The sequence below is a fragment of the Mytilus edulis genome, chromosome 4 (assembly GCF_963676685.1).
Source record: "Mytilus edulis chromosome 4, xbMytEdul2.2, whole genome shotgun sequence".
Taxonomy (NCBI): Eukaryota; Metazoa; Mollusca; class Bivalvia; order Mytilida; family Mytilidae; genus Mytilus; species Mytilus edulis.
The window spans coordinates 24,602,689-24,623,243 of record NC_092347.1 but is presented as its reverse complement, the minus strand read 5'-3'; the positions used below and the strand labels follow the sequence as shown (position 1 = coordinate 24,623,243).

The window sequence follows — 20,555 nt, the reverse complement described above, 5'->3', positions numbered from 1 at the left end:
GGGGCATAAAAACATGAAACCAGAAACACGTATGAACAATTCAACAAACGACAACTACTGAACGACAGATTCCTGACTAAGGACAGGTGCAAACAAATGCAGTTAGTTTAACGTTTATATACGTACCATAGACTCAATATAAAATATAAACACGATTTTGACACAATATTGTTAGCATTGTTATGTGAACAATTTAAACAGAAAGGTATTTATTAAAAAATAAGTGGTATGATTGCAAAAAAGTAAAATTTCCATTACATACATACTAACTGGCACATCTATACATAACCGTATGGCCTTTAACATTGAGAAAAGTTTATATGGTATAGTTTACAATAAAAGACGCCGACATGAAAAATGGAAAACAATTTTAACTATATAACTAACTGCTTAACCATGTTAACTTATTTTTAAAAAAATAACGAAAAAAAATGTATATACAACAACAACAAGATGTTGACACTAATTTGTAAACATTACGATGTATACGATGTGAACGATGTAAACAGAAAGGTATAGACTCTATATATACACGATGTTGACACAATATTGTAAACATCGCGATGTATACGATGTGAACGATGTAAACAGAAAGGTATAGACCTTATATATATAAATACAATATAAACACGATGTTGACACGATATTGTCAACATCGCGATGTATACGATGTGAACGATGTAAACAGAAAGGTATATACTTTATATATACACGATGTTGACACAATATTGTAAACATCGCGATGTATACGATGTGAACGATGTAAACAGAAAGGTATAGACTTTATATATATAAATACAATATAAATACGATGTTGACACGATATTGTCAACATCGCGATGTAAACGATGTGAACGATGTAAACAGAAAGGTATAGACTTTATATCTATAAATACAATATAAACACGATGTTGACACAATATTGTCAACATCGCGATGTATACGATGTGAACGATGTAAACAGAAAGGTATAGACTCTATATATACACGATGTTGACACAATATTGTAAACATCTCGATGTATACTATGTGAACGATGTAAACAGAAAGGTATAGACTTTATATATATAAATACAATATAAACACGATGTTTTCACGATATTGTCAACATCGCGATGTATACGATGTGAACGATGTAAACAGAAAGGTATAGACTCTATATATACAATATAAACACGATGTTGACACAATATTGTCAACATCGCGATGTATACGATGTGAACGATGTAAACAGAAAGGTATAGACTTTATATATATAAATACAATATAAACACGATGTTGACACAATATTGTCAACATCGCAATGTATACGATGTGAACGATGTAAACAGAAAGGTATAGACTCTATATATACACGATGTTGACACAATATTGTCAACATCGCGATGTATACGATGTGAACGATGTAAACAGAAAGGTATAGACTCTATATATATACAATATAAACACGATGTTTTCACGATATTGTCAACATTGCGATGTATACGATGTGAACGATGTAAACAGAAAGGTATAGAACATATTGATAAGATACAATGTAAACACAATAACGACACTATAAAGTTGACATTGCGATGTTGACAATATCGACAAAACATCGTGCACTGGACATAGTTCAACATCATACGGTATGTCTGTATGTATTGAACTGTTAATCTATTCAATAGTATATGAAGTGTTTTACAGATTGGTTGTGTTTCGGTCGTGATCGAATGACTTACTCGAGAAATAACGCACTTGGGACATGAAAAAATGTTCTTATTATTTCTCATTATTCTCGTAGATTTTGATCTGATTTTTTAGTTCTTCAATGAATATTGGTGCCTTTTATAATCGAGTTCACGTTACCTTCCTTGATGACTCACATGTTTGTATTTTTCATAGGATTACACCCTAATCATACGTGTCGTTCGTATACACCTCGTTTTGACTTATTTTTTCAAGACTTACACATGTGATATTGTATTTAAACTTTCCATGGACACTCCACCAACTCGAAAGAGAGATAAAGTTTTTCATCTACATCGTACCATTGAAAGACAAAACATGATATCATTCACTATATTGTTGCGGCAGGGCTAATTCTGGATTCAGTACCATTTTGCAGAAATCTCTTTCACTAACCTTCGACAACATCATATTCCAACTTTACGATTAAGGACAAATAAAGACTTCGCTTTTATCACAGTGACTGCGCTACAACCAAATCAAATCAATGGTGTTTATAGTTCATAAATAAACTCATCATAGATACCAGGACTAAATTTGTATATACGCCAGACGCGCGTTTCGTCTACAAAGACGCTCGAATCCAAAAAAGTTTAAAAGGGCCAAATAAAGTACGAAGTTGAAGACGAGAGAACCATATATGCTAATAAATAAAAAAAAAAGTTCGACCACAAAGAAGGTCTTTTTTAGTCTGATATTGAAGCACTATGATTTAGTTCCGACCTTATTACTTTTAAGCATCTCCTATGTTCATAAATTGGATATATCTGTCGATAATTGTGATTTATGTGCTGTTTCAACAGCAGTCCGAATTAATGGGTTATAAAATAACTATCATATTATCTTAGTATAAATGATGAGTTTATTTGCCCCTCTGAAGTGTTTTCTTGTTATACATATGCTATTTTTAAGATCATAACTATAATTTATATCATGGAATAAGATAATCATTGAAATAATACCAAATCATCAACAGAGGATTTGCTGGTTTTATTTTAAAGATTTTTAACTATCTATATATATATACTTACTACCAGTGTACATATGTGAAACTCTACTTTAAAAAAGACTTAGATTTTTCAGGTTGCTTTTTAACATATTTTTCTGATAAAGCTTGTATATTTTTCTTTGTCTTGTGAGTAACGTAGAAATGTAACAACGATGTAGTTTTGAAAAATCATTGAAACAAATCCAATAGCCATGGTATGATACAAAAGAACTTTTTCCTTATTTGACGTTTGACTGAATACCAGTCTTTTACTCTGTTTTAATGTCGTCTGCCGCCTTTGTATTGTCTGGAATGGGAGCGCTTTAATACGACATCTTCCCATTAACTGATTAGTTTTGAATGATAATTCATCCTTTTTTTGCAATAAATGTTCCGACAGTTTGACCGAAACATTATAAACAAGCTGTAAATCTTTATGTTTATATACATCATTAACTAAGGTTTTCTTATCGACGTACTAGTCAGTATTTGTCTTTGGATGTATCTGGAAAGAGTATTCCTTAATTAACACACCCTCAATGGTGTTACATGTATGATATGCTAGTTAATTGAACTGGATGACGTTAAATCTGGTCGTCATAGTTTCTACTTTTCTTTCGAATTTGGAAGAGGGTCTTTTTACCCTTTCGGAGAACCTAGGATCACTCCCTGTTTTTGGTGAGGTTCGTTTTACTAAGTATAGTTTCTATGTTGTGTTTAGTGGCATTATCAATTTGTTTGTGTTCGACTTATATGTTTAAATGGTACTTTTCACTTATTGCACTATAAATAAATATGTTTAAACTAAAAAACTAACTTATCGCAAAGGTTCTAATTTCCATAGTATTCTTTAAAACCCTACAAGAAACCGTAAAACCCTACAAGAAACCGAAAACCTATGTATTTGTTTAATGAATTAGATTGAACTATCGAACAATTAAAAAGAAAAGATGCATGGTTTATATTGAATACATGTACAACATGTCGGTCTAACAAATCCTTTGAAAAGACTTATTAAGAAAGGATATAGTTACGATACTGTTGTCAGGTCATTAAGGATTGCATATTTTGGCGTTAATATTGATTCACTTATAGGGTCTTTGCATCGGAACTAAACATATTTATTCAAAAACCAGTTGTTGGCATGACACGGGTTATGTTCTTCTCATATATGTTATGATGGTATGATACTAAACCCCTAACGGGAAGGATTGTGCCTGATGTTCATATGATGAAATCATAATCTATCAGTCAGTTTAATTGAAGTCTGGAGCTGGCATGTCGGTTAACTGCTAGAAGTCTGTTGTTATTTATGTATTATTGTCATTTTGTTTATTTTCTTTGGTTACATCTTCTGACATCAGACTCGGACTTCTCTTGAACTGAATTTTAATGTGCGTATTGTTATGCGTTTACTTTTCTACATTGGCTAGAGGTATAGGGGGAGGGTTGAGATCTCACAAACATGTTTAACCCCGCCGCATTTTTGCGCCTGTCCCAAGTCAGGAGCCTCTGGCCTTTGTTAGTCTTGTATTATTTTAATTTTAGTTTCTTGTGTACAATTTGGAAATTAGTATGGCGTTCATTATCACTGAACTAGTATATATTTGTTTAGGGGCCAGCTGAAGGACGACTCCGGGTGCGGGAATTTCTCGCTACATTGAAGACCTGTTAGTGACCTTCTGCTGTTGTTTTTTTTCTATGGTCGGGTTGTTGTCTCTTTGGCACATTCCCCCATTTCCATCATCAATTTTATTTTGTTTTTCACTGACCGTGAAGAGTACAATTTATAAACTAACGTTAAGGTTTCACATGTTTTCATCAGTAGCTTGTAATCGAATTAAAAGCCTATCAATTTAATTATACCCCCGCTTTAAAAAAGGGGGGGTATACTGTTTTACCTCTGTCTGTCCGTCAGTCCGTCCGTCAGTCCGTCCATCAGTCCGTCAGTCCGTCCGTCAGTCCGTCCGTCAGTCAGTCCGTCCCATGAAACTTTCGTCACATTTTTCTCAGGAACTACACATCCACCCTTTCTGTAATTTGGTATCAACATTTATATATGTCAGCCATACCGTGTGATGCGTTTTCAGATTCATCACTTGACAACTTCCTGTTTACCGAACACTTGTCTGATTTTACACATTATAGCCAAGTTGAAAATTTTCGTCACATTTTTCTCAGGAACTACAATACAAGGATTTCTGAAATTTGGTTTCAGGATTTATATAAGTCAGCTATACCGTGTGATGCGTTTTCAGATTCATCACTCGACAACTTCCTGTTTACCGAACACTTGTATGATTTTACACATGATAGCCAAGTTGAAAATTTTCGTCACATTTTTCTCAGGAACTACAATACAAGGATTTCTGAAATTTGGTTTCAGGATTTATATAAGTCAGCTATGCCGTGTGATGCGTTTTCAGATTCATCACTCGACAACTTCCTGTTTACCGAACACTTGCATATTTTTACACTATTAATATTATCCACTTGCGGCGGGGGTATCATCAGTGAGCAGTAGCTCGCAGTTTCACTTGTTACACCTTAATCAATCGTGCAATGACTGTATAATTAGAACAAGAAAAACAACACTGGGTTGTTGTATGAACTCTGTATTTTGAGAACAGAAACGAGGCAACGTCATATTTTATAAACCATTTTAATTTTAAGTTAGTGTATTATGCTTTGGATCTGATATTCAAATATTACCCACACATTGTGTCATAATGACAAAATTATTTTTATATTTCTTCCTATGTGACGTTTATATTTTCTGACGTCATATACGCGAAACAATGAATGTGGTTTTTAAATTTGGTAGATGCTTTTTGTGCTTTTTTGTTAAATATTTGTTTGATTTGAGATTGTGACATAATATTGACTACTATACCCATATTGTGACTATTCCACCTATTATGTCTGTTTTGTTCACACATCGTTGTAAATATAATGGAATGTGATGCGACTGTCATACAAGTGAGAGGTTTAGCGCTTTAAAACCAGGTTCAATCCACTATTTTTTACATTTGAAAATGCCTGTACCAAATCAGGAATATGACATTTGTTGTCCATTCGTTTGATGTGTTTTATCATTTGATTTTGCCATTTGATTAGGGACTTTCCGTTTTAAATTTTCCTCGGAGTTCAGAAGTATTGTGATTTTATTTTGTACCATGTAGACTGAAGCATCTATTTATACTAGTACATGCTATTGTGAATTAGTTTTTTAATCAAACTAAAAACTGTATAACATACATTTGTCACTACAGTCCCAAATTCATTGATGTTTTATCTGATTTTATTTAAAATTACCAATAGCCTCATATATTTTCAAAAGACTTTTAGAAAGGTTTCTTTGTTTAACTAGACAATTTCCGGCGTTCCTTATATTTCAAACTAGTGAATACAATCTAAATATGTAAAAGTAAAATAAAAAAATACTGAATTCTGAGGAAAATTCAAAAATGAAAGTCCCTTATCAAATGGCAAAACAAAAAACTCCAACACACCAAAATAATGGATATCAACTGTCATATTCCTGACTTGGTACAGGCATTCGTGTGCAAAAATAAGTCTAGTGGGTTTCCTAACTGTGAATGGTATTTCACAACGGTAAAATGATTTGAGTAATGATCAAACCATTTAAATTCCTGTTACCAAAAATATCAAAGTATACTATACATACTGTAGAACAAGCATGGGGGTACGCGTACTACAGATAATTACACAAGTTGTATGAGTCAAGAAGTTCCTGTATTTATACCGTTCAACCTTTCAGCTGTTCAGTATTTCTCCAAACATTTCATTGTTTAATTTTACAATGTATCTATAAAAATCAATAATTGTATATATTCTGGCGACGACACCAAAAAAGAGACAATCAAAAACTATTAGGAAAAAAGGTTTTTTTATTGAAAACGTTCAAGATAAATCACGTGTACCCGTTTAAAATAAAATTCATCAATAAACTCAAGATCTGTTTACTTTCGTTTAAAGGGAGATATCGGATATGTTCCTTACGTCGTAACTACAATCCCCTTCCCTTTCCTGAATGTGACCTACCGAATTAGGCTTTTTACCGGATTTGTTATCACATAAGCAACACGACGGGTGCCGCATGTGGAGCAGGATCTGCTTACCCTTCCGGAGCACCTGAGATCACCCCTAGTTTTTTGGTGGGGTTCGTGTTGTTTATTCTTTAGTTTTCTATGTTGTGTCGTGTGTGCTGTTGTTTGTTTGTCTTTTTCATTTTTAGCCATGGCGTTGTCAGTTTGTTTTAGATTTATGAGTTTGACTGTCCCTTTGATATCTTTCGTCCCTCTTTTAATCATAAGTATGGGTTACGGTACCCCTGAAATTAATTTAATCAATTTTACACCAGCTATTATTATTAACTGAAACTAAGCTCTGCTCTAAAAGAAAGTTTGGACCTTTTTTCTCCCAAATTTCTGCTTGTTGGAAAGCAAGTTTAAAAAAATTAATTGCGTTTCATACATTGGCATTAGTTGCAAAGGAGATTAAATGCTGAGAATTAAAGTACAACAGATAAGGTAATTTTTGCATAAAGATAAATTGATATGCAATTTTAAACAGATAGAATTTTAAAATATTTTGAAAATACGCATACAGTATAGATTTCATTAGTATTTATGATGATTCGATCTAAAACTTTGCAAGCTACAATTAATTAAATGTTGACATAATGTAAATCATCACAGGTTTTGGTCTAAAATCAGTTTGTATGAGTAGCCTATTCGACTTTTCAGAAATAATTATCAGCGTGTTATGATTATGAATTAACTTCGGCATGAGATGATGGTGGCGTTACGTACAGATAAACTATAGATTATAGTAACGCCACGGTTTATAGGAATTATCACTTAATCGACAATTATGTAGTCCAAAATCACATAAAGGGTTGACCAGGGTTTATAAATATGGTCACCTGCACTTTCCCATCCGACAGTAAAAAGAAGTAAAGAATAGTTTCCGTTTGACTACGCATGATGCATATATATGCCCCTCTGCTAGGATTTGGGACATTTAGTTAGATGTTTCATAATGAAATAGTGCCACAATCTCCCTGTGTATGTAAATACACTCTAGCACCATCTCTTTTTGGTCTGCATATAACTTGTGAATTTGAAAACAAAAGTGAGCCAATTCTTCTAAGAAACCGATCGTGCTTTTTAAAAGAAATTTTACAAATGAGGCTGTTATATATAAAAAAGAAGATGTGGTATGAATGCCAATGAGACAACTCTCCACAAGAGACCAAAATGACACAGAAATTAACAACTATAGGTCACCGTACGGCCTTCAACAATGAGCAAAACCCATACCGCATAGTCAGCTATAAAAATCCCCGAAATGACATTGCAAAACAATTCAAACGAGAAAAATTAACGAAAAACAAATATGTAACACATAAACAAACGACAATCACTGAATTACAGGCTCCTGACTTGGGACAGGCACATACATTCATAATGTGGCGGGGTTAAACATGTTAGAGGAACCCCGATCCTCCCCCTAACCTGGGATAGTGGTATAACAGTACAACATAAGGATCCATAAGAAAGAACTATATAAATAGGTTGAAAAAGGCTTAACTCAGCAGATGGAAAATGGAAAAAATACAAGTGGACGTGGCCGGGTACTTGCACATCCCAATAACAAAAAGATACTAGAAACAGATCTGAGAGTACTCGTAGTTAACTGACAGTTAGTTCAAAGCCATTAACAACTAATAAAAAAATCATGCATCTAAGACTAAATTATCAATCCGCACATACCCAACATCCAATGGATTTAGTGTAATGACGTCATAAACAGTCAGAGAAAAACATGACCTTGTGCAATGCCAAGATACAGGTCCCGACAGATTGTAGATCGATGAATGTGTATATGTATATAGCATACTAGTAATATTTAGTTTGCTTTTAATTTACTGATAACAAAATCAATATTTATACCAATAAAAACAATATTCAATGATCTTATTACAGTGTTGAATTGGTAACCTTTTAAAATAAGTTTATTTAAAGGAGCGATAAGTTTACAAGGATCATTTTAAAATTTTTCAGGCAGGGAAATGTTAAACAACATTATTTCCGTAAAAATGAGGATGTGCTATCCCGTTTGAAATAAGTTTTCTACAGGTAGAACCAAACTTCAAAACCAAATCTTTATATCTTAGAAAAATTTAGTAAAGGTTTTAATTGGTAACGATATCCCTGGTTTAATAATTTACCAGTAATACATAGATTACGTTCGTTAAAATCAAAAACGACACAACAGACACGGACATAGCGAACGAGCTGTGAAATATAAACTCCCTAAGATGGTGTCAAAGGAACATCACCATCTAAAAATGGAAAATTAAAAATAGAAAACGAAAAATCGTCTATATTGTCGTAAATTTTAGTGTGGAATTTCCCGTTTAAAACCGAAATATCTAAATCAAGGAAAGGACAGTTATTATCGTTTAAATTTGATTTATTTAAAGTAAGTTCCTTGGGGTAAGTTTATGCAGTATATTGAGAAAATTCTTGATTATTTAACGAAAAAATATCAACAAGATAACGGTAAGTGTTGTTAAATTTATCAATTAAATGCAATTTCGACGGGTCTCTAACTGAGTTTAGTCATAAACTGTGATTCGTAACAGTACAAATACAAGTCTGATATTAAAGGGGCGCAATTAGTGCCCATAGGGATACCTACAACCTATCGATAAACTTTGTTGCCGAAACGTACATAAAAATTATCAAGGAGAAAATTAACAGCTTCGATCATCTCATCACACCTCCATTTAGTATATCTAACATATTTACCTTTCTCATTAGAGAAGAAGGCTTTAAATGAGTCGCAGCAAATATATTTGCATTCAGATTTACCAAACGACCATTTAATTAAATAGGAAAATTTTTTGTTTAATAAGATAGTGTGGAAGTGTAGTGTAATGAGTCGAAAAATCAAAACTGTCAACAGAATAAAAAGGACCATCAAAAGCACCTAATTTATCTAAAACATCCAAAGATTTTTTTACATTCCAAAAATAGTTTATTGCACTATGTTCATATATTTTATTACAATAGTTTATGATAAGCTCTTTAATAGAAGTTAATGAACTCGTTAAAAGCACTGAAAGATTAGTTGTAGAACACTTACTAGAGGCCAAGATGAAACGATATTTAAATAACTTGATGTAATCTGTTTCAATATGGAGAAAACACATACCATCAGTATGATACCGCTGAATATATATACATTTTCCAATAAATCAAAGCTATACCTACACATATATAGAAAACATATTTGTGTTGACTTTATACTGAGGTTTGCTTACAATTTGCAAACAAATATGTCTGCCGCTTCTGAATGTGGTTTCTGTATTCTTAAGCAATTTATAGAACAGTTTTTAAGATGGGTGTTAACTTGGATTCGCTCTGTGTTAAAATTACAAAGTGGACGATCAAAATAAAGGTAAAAAAGTCCACCAGATTAAAAAAGCACCACAGTAAAAAACCTGTTGAAGAACATCTGTTCTTGTTGCACTAGTGAGATCCGTGTGTTAATGATAATAAAAAATAAAATGATATTTATATCCTTTATAAAGTAATAATCGGGAAAACGATGACAGAAGTGCAAAACCTGGGATCTCATTTCAGCTAGGTGACATATATTGTTGTTACCTAGAAATAAAAAGTCATCTCTTCTGTTGTAAAGTTAAGATTTTGACCTATATTCACTGTCCATTTCAATAAATAAGTCAAGACATGAGTTACACATAGCTGTAGCTGTGATATCCTTTGTGAATCTAATTAAAATTTCTCATGTAAGTTTAGGAATTTCCCATAGTTATGCAAATAAAAGCCCAAAAACGCTATTATTTATTGCTGATCATTTTATGCCATTATAGGATGAACACAAAAAAAAAAAAGAAAAGAAAAGCTCACACGTTCCACGGTTAAATTATTTTTGTGAGTACTAAAACCTCAAAATTATCTCAGACTGTCGGATAACATAAGCTACAAAGATGAAACAGAATAAAATCACAGTCAAACAATCATGTTTAATACATATTCATGTGCAGGAGACGAAGCACTCACTGTACACGTAAAACTAGTGCTGGACAATACAGTATAATAATTTACATATAGATACTAAAAACTTGTTTTCAAGTATTTATTGCTGGCAGAATAATTACCCATTCGTTGATACTAATAGACGCGTTTTATTTTATTTTTGTAACCTACATTGTATATCTGAGGTTTATCCTGCTTGTTTTGTTTGAAGCATTTATAATTTATATAAATGAACGTTTTTTACTGGTTTATCATATAGCACACACGCATACAGGACTGAGGTTTATGTTCTTTTTCACAAACATGTTCTTTTCTTTATCGTGAATTTTATCAGAATTGAATCGTTTAACCTGTCTTTTACGATATTCAATATTTATACAAAACAACATATTTTATCGATTCCAAGTAAACGAAAAACAATGATAACGACAACATTTGTCATTAATTCAGATCTATATACCAGTCATGACAAGATCACATCATACTTTTGGTACGCGCATTCATTGCTTAACTCTGCTTTTGACAGTTTTAATGCATTCATTTTCGATTGCGGTATTTTTACTCTTCATTATTTATTCTACATTTTTTTCGAACATTTTTGATTGTTTTGATCAAGATGTCATTGTTCTGTTGTGCAATAAAATTCTGATTACATCCCTTAGACCATTAGTCAGTAACATCATATGCGAACAGTAATTTCTACAATTTTCCGTAATAAATCTTTCCCGACCACTTCATTAAGGGCAAACATTATGTTGTTCAATAATATGCAAATGGTAGCCTTCATATGCAGAAGAAGTTGCATCTTTACTGAAAGGATAAGAAAGACTTATTACAATAATATAAATTACAATTAATGACTAACGTACTAGTAAATACACACAAAGGTATCCCCAAAACGCAGTTAACTTTGGTATTTGTACTGAGATTGACAACGATGAAAAGGGAACATTGGACGTAGCTGTGTATTTACACATCATCAAAAACATTAGAACAAACTCTCTTTTATTTAGCAAGAATTGGAAAAGATTGTTTATTTATTTGTTTTATTGGAAAAAGAAGTCATTTGATGTGGTTTAAAAATGTAACACACCAAATTACCCTATACAACTTGACAAAGAATCAGTAAAAAGAGGTACGACCATTTTCCCTTGATTTTTTCCTTAATACCAGGACAATTTTCAATGAGTTTTAGAATATTCACTTAAATTAATAGAATCAAAGTCTTTAATGCCTGTGTAGTCTGTGAGTTGTTTTCTTCAATTTTTACAAAATCATAATTTGACCAAGTTATCAATGTCGAAAGAGACATCAAAACCGCAAAATTTAGTTTTGGAATATTACATCCTTCAATGCAAAATATTATAAAAGACATGTAAAATAAGCAAATGGTAAAGAAGAAAACACCGAACTTCTAGAAAAATTCAAAACATAAAGTCCATAATTCAAAGGCAAAATCAAAAGCTAGATTACTTCAAACGAATGAATAACAACTGATATATTCCTGACCTGGTACTGCGGGGATTTTCTTATGTAGAAAATGGTGGATTAAAGATGGTTTTATAGCTAACTAAACCGAGAACTTGTATGACTATCTCATACATTGCCAGTATATTGACAACGATGTATGAACAAAACAAAAAGATCCATGTGAACAATTTTGTAACCAACCATAGCAACATGTAGAGCTGAACTACGCTTTGATTTTATTGAAGTATGTAAAAATGCTTGTACATTGTGATATATAAAATCTTTGCAAAAGTGTTTGATAACTTTTACATTTTGACCAGAAATTTGAACTTAGTCTTTGATCTGACTTTGTTTGTATTATGCTGCTTTGAAATTTTGTTTTGTGACTAATTTGTGATGTTTTTCTTTTTGTACAATGGTTATATTATTTCTCTTCGGTTATCTTTCTTTAACGGCAATTGTTTCAAAAAATTATAGGTCATCTAGTTCTAAATCTCAATGTTTTATAACAATCTTACGAGGATTTATTTGACATCGTTGAATTTCGTCCACTACTCCGCTGTATATCCATCCTATTAAGATTGTAATACGTAGGATTACGTTCAATAACAAGAAAAGGAACTCATATCTGATCAGTACAGTTCATCTACACTATCTGATGTAGTTTTTATGTATAGACGGTTTTATTACTGGGAACACAGCTTGGCAGCTTAGAAATGGAGACTAGTTTAAGTACAGAGTTTGTTCACTTTGATTATAAATTTATTGGTATTGGTCAGATTTAAGGAAAAAGTTAAATGTTTAATGAAATATTCTAAACATTTATAACACAAATATAGCAACATGAATTGTGTATCTTGTCGATGCCCATTCTGTTGAAGTTCATATGGTCTGTTTGATCCTGGTCTTCAGAATTGAGTTCCAATGACTCCAGTTGTTTATGGTCTTCCGAACGGGCATACTCACATAATTGTCAACCTGTTGGTTATATAAAGAAAAGATATCGATATCAAAAGGATATCCAAACTTATAAGTCGAAAATATGCCGGCTTAAAAAAGAAGACCAAAGACTAATAATACACAAAACTAAACACTGAGCAACACAAACCCCATCAAAACTGGTGGTGGTCTCAGATGCTGCTGAAGGGTATGTATATCCTGCATCACTAGGGGCAACCGTCGTGCCGCTCATATAAGTATAAACCGTATGACAAGTTTTATTCGGTAGGTCACATCCGGGGACTAGAGGACGCGATATCCCTCGTCATCTGACTACTAGCGTCCGTAATGGGTTTAATTGATTTTATCGCTATTTTGTGCATTTTCCTTTGATCTTTTTTTGTGATAGTTTTCATATCATGCTTCTTGCTTGAGATGGAAAAAATATCGCTAGAAACTAAGGAGGCCACGTGGCGTTGCTAACGAAATTGACATGAAATTGACAACGTCGTCATAGGTAAAATAGCGATAAACAGATTATCATTGGTCATCTCAACTCGATTGCTTTTCTCACTTTCGCTGTACCAGCTCAAGCGAGAAAATCAATCTCGTTGAGATGATCAACGATAATCTATAAATATCAAGGAAATCATTATGAGAAATACAAGCACCGGAACATATCATTATACTGCTGGAATTTTGTTACACAGAAATGGAAAGTAGCTGGAATCATCTCTTTTGTCGTAAAAAAATGTTTTCATCCGAACCCCATTACAAATTTCAAGATGTGTCAAGATATGAACACAATAACTGTATTTGTTGTATCTTCTATCCAAGTTCGATAAGATTGATGCTTTCAGCATAGTTTACCAAACTTTATATCATTTAGTTATTCTAAGAAGCTGCTGTATGAAGTCAGGCTTATGTGAATAAAGGAACAAGTCGGTAAGAAGAGGGGCATATTTGGTTCTTATTGTTTGTTAAAAAAAGGCGTGCTCCAAAACGTAACAGATATGTTGCCAATCAAGAATTCAATGATCTTGAAAATATCAGTTTTATAGAATTTAACTAAAATATAAATTACGGGTTCAGTAAGTTGGCGTACGAAGCTCGCTTACACAAAAAAAGTCTTGTCTACCAAAATGATATTGTATCACGAGAAAAATAAAACGTGTAAAACATTGAATAGCATTAAATAAAAAGAGCCTATTAATATAAACAGGACAGCCGTGGTTTTATCACAGTTACATGATTTGATTTACGATAAATTTATAGACAATAAATTACATGCATAATGTCAACAACGAAGCGCTATCGTTTGAGCCGGGTTGTAAGTTTAGAAACTGAGATACTTTAACAATAAACCAGGGGCCTGTTTCACGAAGCTATCCTAAGACCTAAGATATTTTGAATTCAATTTGTCCCTGTATCGGTTATAATAACGAATTTCATTGTTGACCGCCAACCTATAATTTTGTTATGAGAAGGAAAAGGAGAACAGATAAATAGATAATAATTGTACAAGCTTTATTACAACTTGAAATGTAGACAACTATGAAACAAATAAAAAACCAACCATATTTTTTTACCTGGACAATGGATTATTCGTTATTGTTTGTCTTTGTTATTGGGTCTGTAGGGAAAGACGGGTATATATTATACTGTCCAGTGCTTTAAAGTTACACCTCGTTTCCTTTGTATGCATTATTTCCCAGAAATTGGGTCTCAAGAATATCTGATAAGGGTTATTCCAAAACAAGAGTCATGCGCACGGAAATCCATTCATTTTGGTTTTTGTTGATAAAGACTTGTTAACGCTCTTATTTATTCCATCATTCAATATTGCAAAAGGACTTTAATATATTGGTTTTATCATATTTTCTGTCTAACAAATGGCTGTAACGTTAGAATTACATAACAACATAACATTATTAGCTTGTTAGTGTACTAGATTCATGCGATATTAACTATTAGTACCATTTTTGTCAGATATTCAATTTGTGATAGTTTATCTGACCTTTGAATACTACAATGATAGTGTCTTATGGGCATCAATCAAGATGTTACCGGGTAAAACATACTTCGAATATATATATATGACACTATTATAATATTCATTGTAGTATTCATTATGTATATAAACGTGTTCGATGGATGGAAGAATACGTATGTATATACACTGAAACAGCATGCACAAAAATATAGATACATGCAGAAAAATGTGGAGCTCTTGAAAAAGGTTTCTATTAATAAGGGTTGTACATGTAGTTGAAAGTCTTGACATAGATTCACTTATCTGAAGCTTTGAACACAACTTGTATAATTTATTGTTATACCCCCGCTTTGCAAAAAGTGGGAGTATACTGTTTTACCTCTGTCTGACTGTCTGTCTGTCCCTCCGTCAGCCCGTTAGTCCGTCCGTCCGTTCCATGTTTATTTTTTGTCGCATCTTTTATAGGAACTATATACAAGGATTTCTTAAATTCGGTTTCAGTGTTTATTATATGAGTCAGCATTACCGTGCGGTGGGTTTTCAGATTCACCACTCAACAACTTCCTGTTTACATTATACTTTTAGCGGGCGGGGGTATCATTAGTGAGCAGAAGATCAAAGATTCATCTTTCCTGTATTGCGATTCTCTATAATTCACATGACTGACATAGCATGGACTTCGTGTTCCACTTATTACCATTCGTCACGTAACTGGGAATCTATAAGGATGTACAACAGTACTTAATAAAGACGGCAAGATTTATATATCAGCTGATTAAGTGCTATGAGCTTGTTTTCAGTAATTTGGAGTATTCTGTGATTTTCTCTAGCATTGTTTTACGGAAGCTATGTTTTTAGTATAATTTAGGATTTATCCCTGTCTTTTTCCGACGTAGTCGTTATAGTTTCGGTTTGTGCCCTTTGAACTTAAGGACGCTTAACTATGGCAACAGAATACGCATGCTCGAAAATCCTTTCTGTGATTGGACAAAATGCTGTCATGGTGGGTAATTTGGTTGTGTTTGAAAAAACTTCTCGTTATCTATATCGTGATGGAAAGCAAGTGAAAAACTATAAATATTTGAACTAGATCTAACAAAGATTTATATTTTTATTAAAATAATTGTTTCTCAATAGCTCTTTGCATTCGTGACAGCTGTTTATTCGGGACAATTATATAATTTTTAATGTAAACTTTGTTGTACGAACGTACATGACTTTTAGAACGCACCTACGCATGTGAGATTTCAGCGGGGTTTTGGTGAATGTAAACAGAAAGATACGAGGACCGAGAATACTGAACACAAACAGAGAAAACGTTATTTAAATGGTATCTTTGTGCTTCTAAAGGTTATCGAAATGATAGTTTTAAACATATACTCATTGACAAATTTAAATACGTCGTATATCTTTTTTAAAGATAGTTCCTGTTTTATTTTTTCATTGAGAGAGAATACAAGATTGTAAAAGCTGTGGTTCTCTTAAATTGAATCATAAAACAGTATAACTGTACATGAACGAATTTTGTGTTCAATACAGGTATTCGTAGTCGTTTAAGAAACAGCAGATATAGCTCCGTTTTATCAATACAAATTATAAATATAAGCAGAAGTGCATTACTAAGGACTAGTCATATGGATGATAACACTTAACTGGCTTATTGGTTTTATGAATTTGAAAATTTATTTTGACCATTATTTTGTGACATGATCTCCATCGAGATAGAATAAAAAAAAAGTCACAAAGGTCTTTAAAGTGTTTCATGATCTGTCTCTGAACATATGGAACAATACAATTAAACATTGGTATACATCAGATTTGGTTGACCCATCGAGTGATTTCATTTTGATCGAATCATTGGTTTAATTATGTGAGAATATGAAAAAAAATTAGACAAAGTTAGAAGTTCTTAGAATATAAAAACGTTCAACCGAGCAAAGAGTGTAATTGTCTTCTATCAAAAGTCTGAGAACTGACCTTGTACAGGGAGATATTAAAAGGCATACTGTTGCTTTTCATTTGAAGGTTAAAGTCCCTGTATTCCGGAAAAAAAATCTGAAAATTTTCCAAATCAAAAGGGAGTTTGCAATAACTTATAATACAAACCTTAAGAGTTTGAAGTTAATTTGATACAAGCATACTAGAGTTAGAGCGTGATATATGAAAACTTGCCTGTAATCTTACGGTAAAGTTTCCATTAATCTTGATTGACAAATCTTGAAACTTTCAAACATACATTTGTACTAACGAAAATGTAAAGTTAAATGTAAATTGATCCAAGCTTTCCTGAGTTATTGCGCGGTATGAGAACAATGGTCTTAAATCTAACGGTTAATGGTTCCTATAACCATGGAACGTGAAACCGATTGTTTTGTTTAATCAAATCGAAAACGGGCTTAAATATTTCATAAAAGTTGCATACTTGATCAAAGCATTCTATGGCTTTTGTAAGCAATGTGCCAGGGAAACGGACGAACGGAAGTGACGGTCTATGGTTTACCAAAATACGTACCGTCCCGTTATACCATTATATGTATGTCCCGTTCTTTCTGTGAATCTGATGCAGTATAACATCATAAATACAGATACTGATATATAACATATGTGAGTAATAAGCTTTCGCATGAGTATTCATCAGGAAACGTAAATTAATTAACCCAACGGTCAGCAGGATCTACTTTTAATTAACTCCAGTGATATTTAATTCTGTCTGCCAACATTCAAATGCTCTCATTCTATAAAGTGTGTTTATCAGATTGAACTTAACAACTAAAAAGAAACATGCTTTCTTATTTTCTTAAACAATTGTAAGATCGATACGTTTGTGAAAAGTGTTAATTTTAATGTATTATCACCTGTCTGTGATGTATAACTTAGACATGTAATGGACAGCTATTAAGTAGCATGTTTAGAGAATAAGTCTTTGAAATATATTACAAAATGTGTTAGTTTAAACGAAAACTGACGTTATCGGTCCTTATGTACTAAATATCAAAACTTTAGTTCAAATTATATGCTGACGGCATGTCGGATACCTCTTTACGATAAAAGATGCTGTTACCTTTTTTCTGATGTGATTGAGCTATTTAGATTAATTATTCGTGTTTTATCATGTTCTAACTGTGAAAAGTAGCTTTGATTGGGTGATTCGTTTTACTATACATTGAACAGTTGGACACGTCAAATAGTGCAAGGAATTTAATGGAAATTCATCGTTGTCGTCAACTAATGGATATTTTTCAATTAAAAGTATATTAAATCAATATATGATATACGAATTATAAAAGACAACCGATCCTCTAATGATGTATACTTTATTGTGGAAAGTTGAAAATTAATTCATATTTTTAATAGCATTGCATTTTCTACACTGAATCAAGGAACTCGGGGAAAATGTCACTTACTATTTGCCTGTATTGAACCAGGAATGAGTTATTACCTTAAAAATTTAAGAAATGCCAGCGTTGGCTATTCTAATGTCATCTTTTTTCATCATTTGTTTTGGACGAATCCCAGATGAGCAAAATTTACTGGAAGTTTTGTTAAAAGACTACAACCCAGGCGCAAGACCCGTATTCAACGCTTCTCATATATTATTGGCTAAATTTGGATTAACACTCATTCAGATCTCAGACATGGTGAGTAAAATATTTTTTATTTCTATTTTTCAGTTTTGGGTTTACACCGTTCACAGCAACTGCCAGATGAACAGCGTTTATTGGAGTATATATTAGACCGTTATAATACTGCGTCCAGGCCGGTTTATGATGCCTCCAAAAATGTCACTATCAGTTTCGGAATGACACTGATACAAATTGCTGATATGGTAGGAATATAAAATGGTTTTTAATTCAATGCACGGCAAATGAAAGCCCCAATTATACAATACACTTAAAAGAATTACAATCGCAGTATTTACTCTTTCACAACGAGACACAATGAATACTTATTTATTTGTTTGAATGTTTTTTTAATTTACCAGTTTACTGTTGCTTTTTTTATTGAAAAAAAACCAAATTATGATTTATTTAAATTATATGTTCTGCAACCATTAAAAACAATATGAGAACAGGAATCTATTAGATCACCTTTCTTCCCTTTCAATTTCTTCAGATAATAACCTAACTTCTGCACATGAAAGAAAATAAAATGTATTGAATAAAGATGATTTTCATGTCTATTGAAAGCGTAAGCATATTAACTTCTGATGTTTAACATCTTAGCAGAACGTTTCCATTATTTGTCTAAGCATTGATGTTAAATATTATTTGGACGCAGAATGAAAAAGATTTGCTCAAACTGACTAAATATGATACAAACTATAGGGAAATTAATAGTTTGATATGTTGTGTGGAATTGATATTGATGAAGACTGTGTGCTGCACTATAGATGTCCTTTATGGTTATTTTTTTGTCGTTAGGTTGCTTTATATTTGATGTATAAGTTGCATCTCCTTTGTTAACAAGGAGCACGTATTTTGACCGTCCATTGAAGATCGAAGTAGATACTTTTAAATCTCATGTACCTTGCATTTATTTTTCTTTACAACAAAAGGTAGAAGAATTGAACATTCAATGTAGTTGACTAAAGAAAGCTCGCAATTTTCAAATTATAACAAGTTCAGTTGTGAAATGGTGTAGAAATTAAGATCCAAGACAACATTTCCAAAAAATTTTCCACACAATATTTAGGTTATAATTGATAATGGTTTAAACCACGAATGCAATCATACTTTTTCAAGGAATGATTGTCGGTGTTCTACGCCCAAGCAGCATAAAAGGCCACTAAAGTATCTCGAGTAGATAAAAACGAAACGGTCAATATAGAATAAACATTGATAGTTCTTTTATGTACCTTTTGTGACTTCACTGATTTGTGAATAAAACAGGGTAGTTTGGTAAGAAAGGAACTTTTAAAACTTGCAAAGCATTATTTCTTTGGTTTTAGAATAAAACATCTAGTACTTTGGTAGGAACGGAACATAAAACAAGATAGTTTGGTAGGAACGGAACATAAAACAGGGTAGTTCGGTAGGACGGAACATAAAACAGGGTAGTTCGGTAGGACGGAACATAAAACAGGGTAGTTCGGTAGGACGGAACATAAAACAGGGTAGTTCGGTAGGAACGGAACATAAAACAGGATAGTTTGGTTGGAATGGAACTTTAAACAGGATAGTTTGGTAGAATAAATACATTTTATTATTACTAGTACAGCTAATGAGACATCTACAATGTATCTCCAATCTCTAAAGTCTAAATAATAAGGATGTGAACAGTTTCATGCAACTTAACAGCTTTCATTAATACACAAAACCTATACCGAACAGATTAAGCTATCGAA

At 32.6% G+C, this 20,555-nt stretch overlaps 1 protein-coding gene across 2 annotated transcripts in view; it reads left to right on the top strand.

The window, feature by feature from the left end:
- The window catches only part of LOC139521757 (neuronal acetylcholine receptor subunit alpha-10-like), a 114,385-nt gene that overhangs the window by 41,148 nt on the left and 52,682 nt on the right, over nucleotides 1-20,555 (top strand). The window contains exon 3 of one of the 2 annotated variants that reach the window (XM_071315339.1): nucleotides 18,883-19,037. In XM_071315339.1, coding sequence (XP_071171440.1) covers nucleotides 18,883-19,037 — 155 coding nt within the window. Of the gene's footprint in view, nucleotides 1-18,061; nucleotides 18,850-18,882; nucleotides 19,038-20,555 lie in introns of those variants that run through there. The other variant, XM_071315340.1, reaches the window with a different exon arrangement.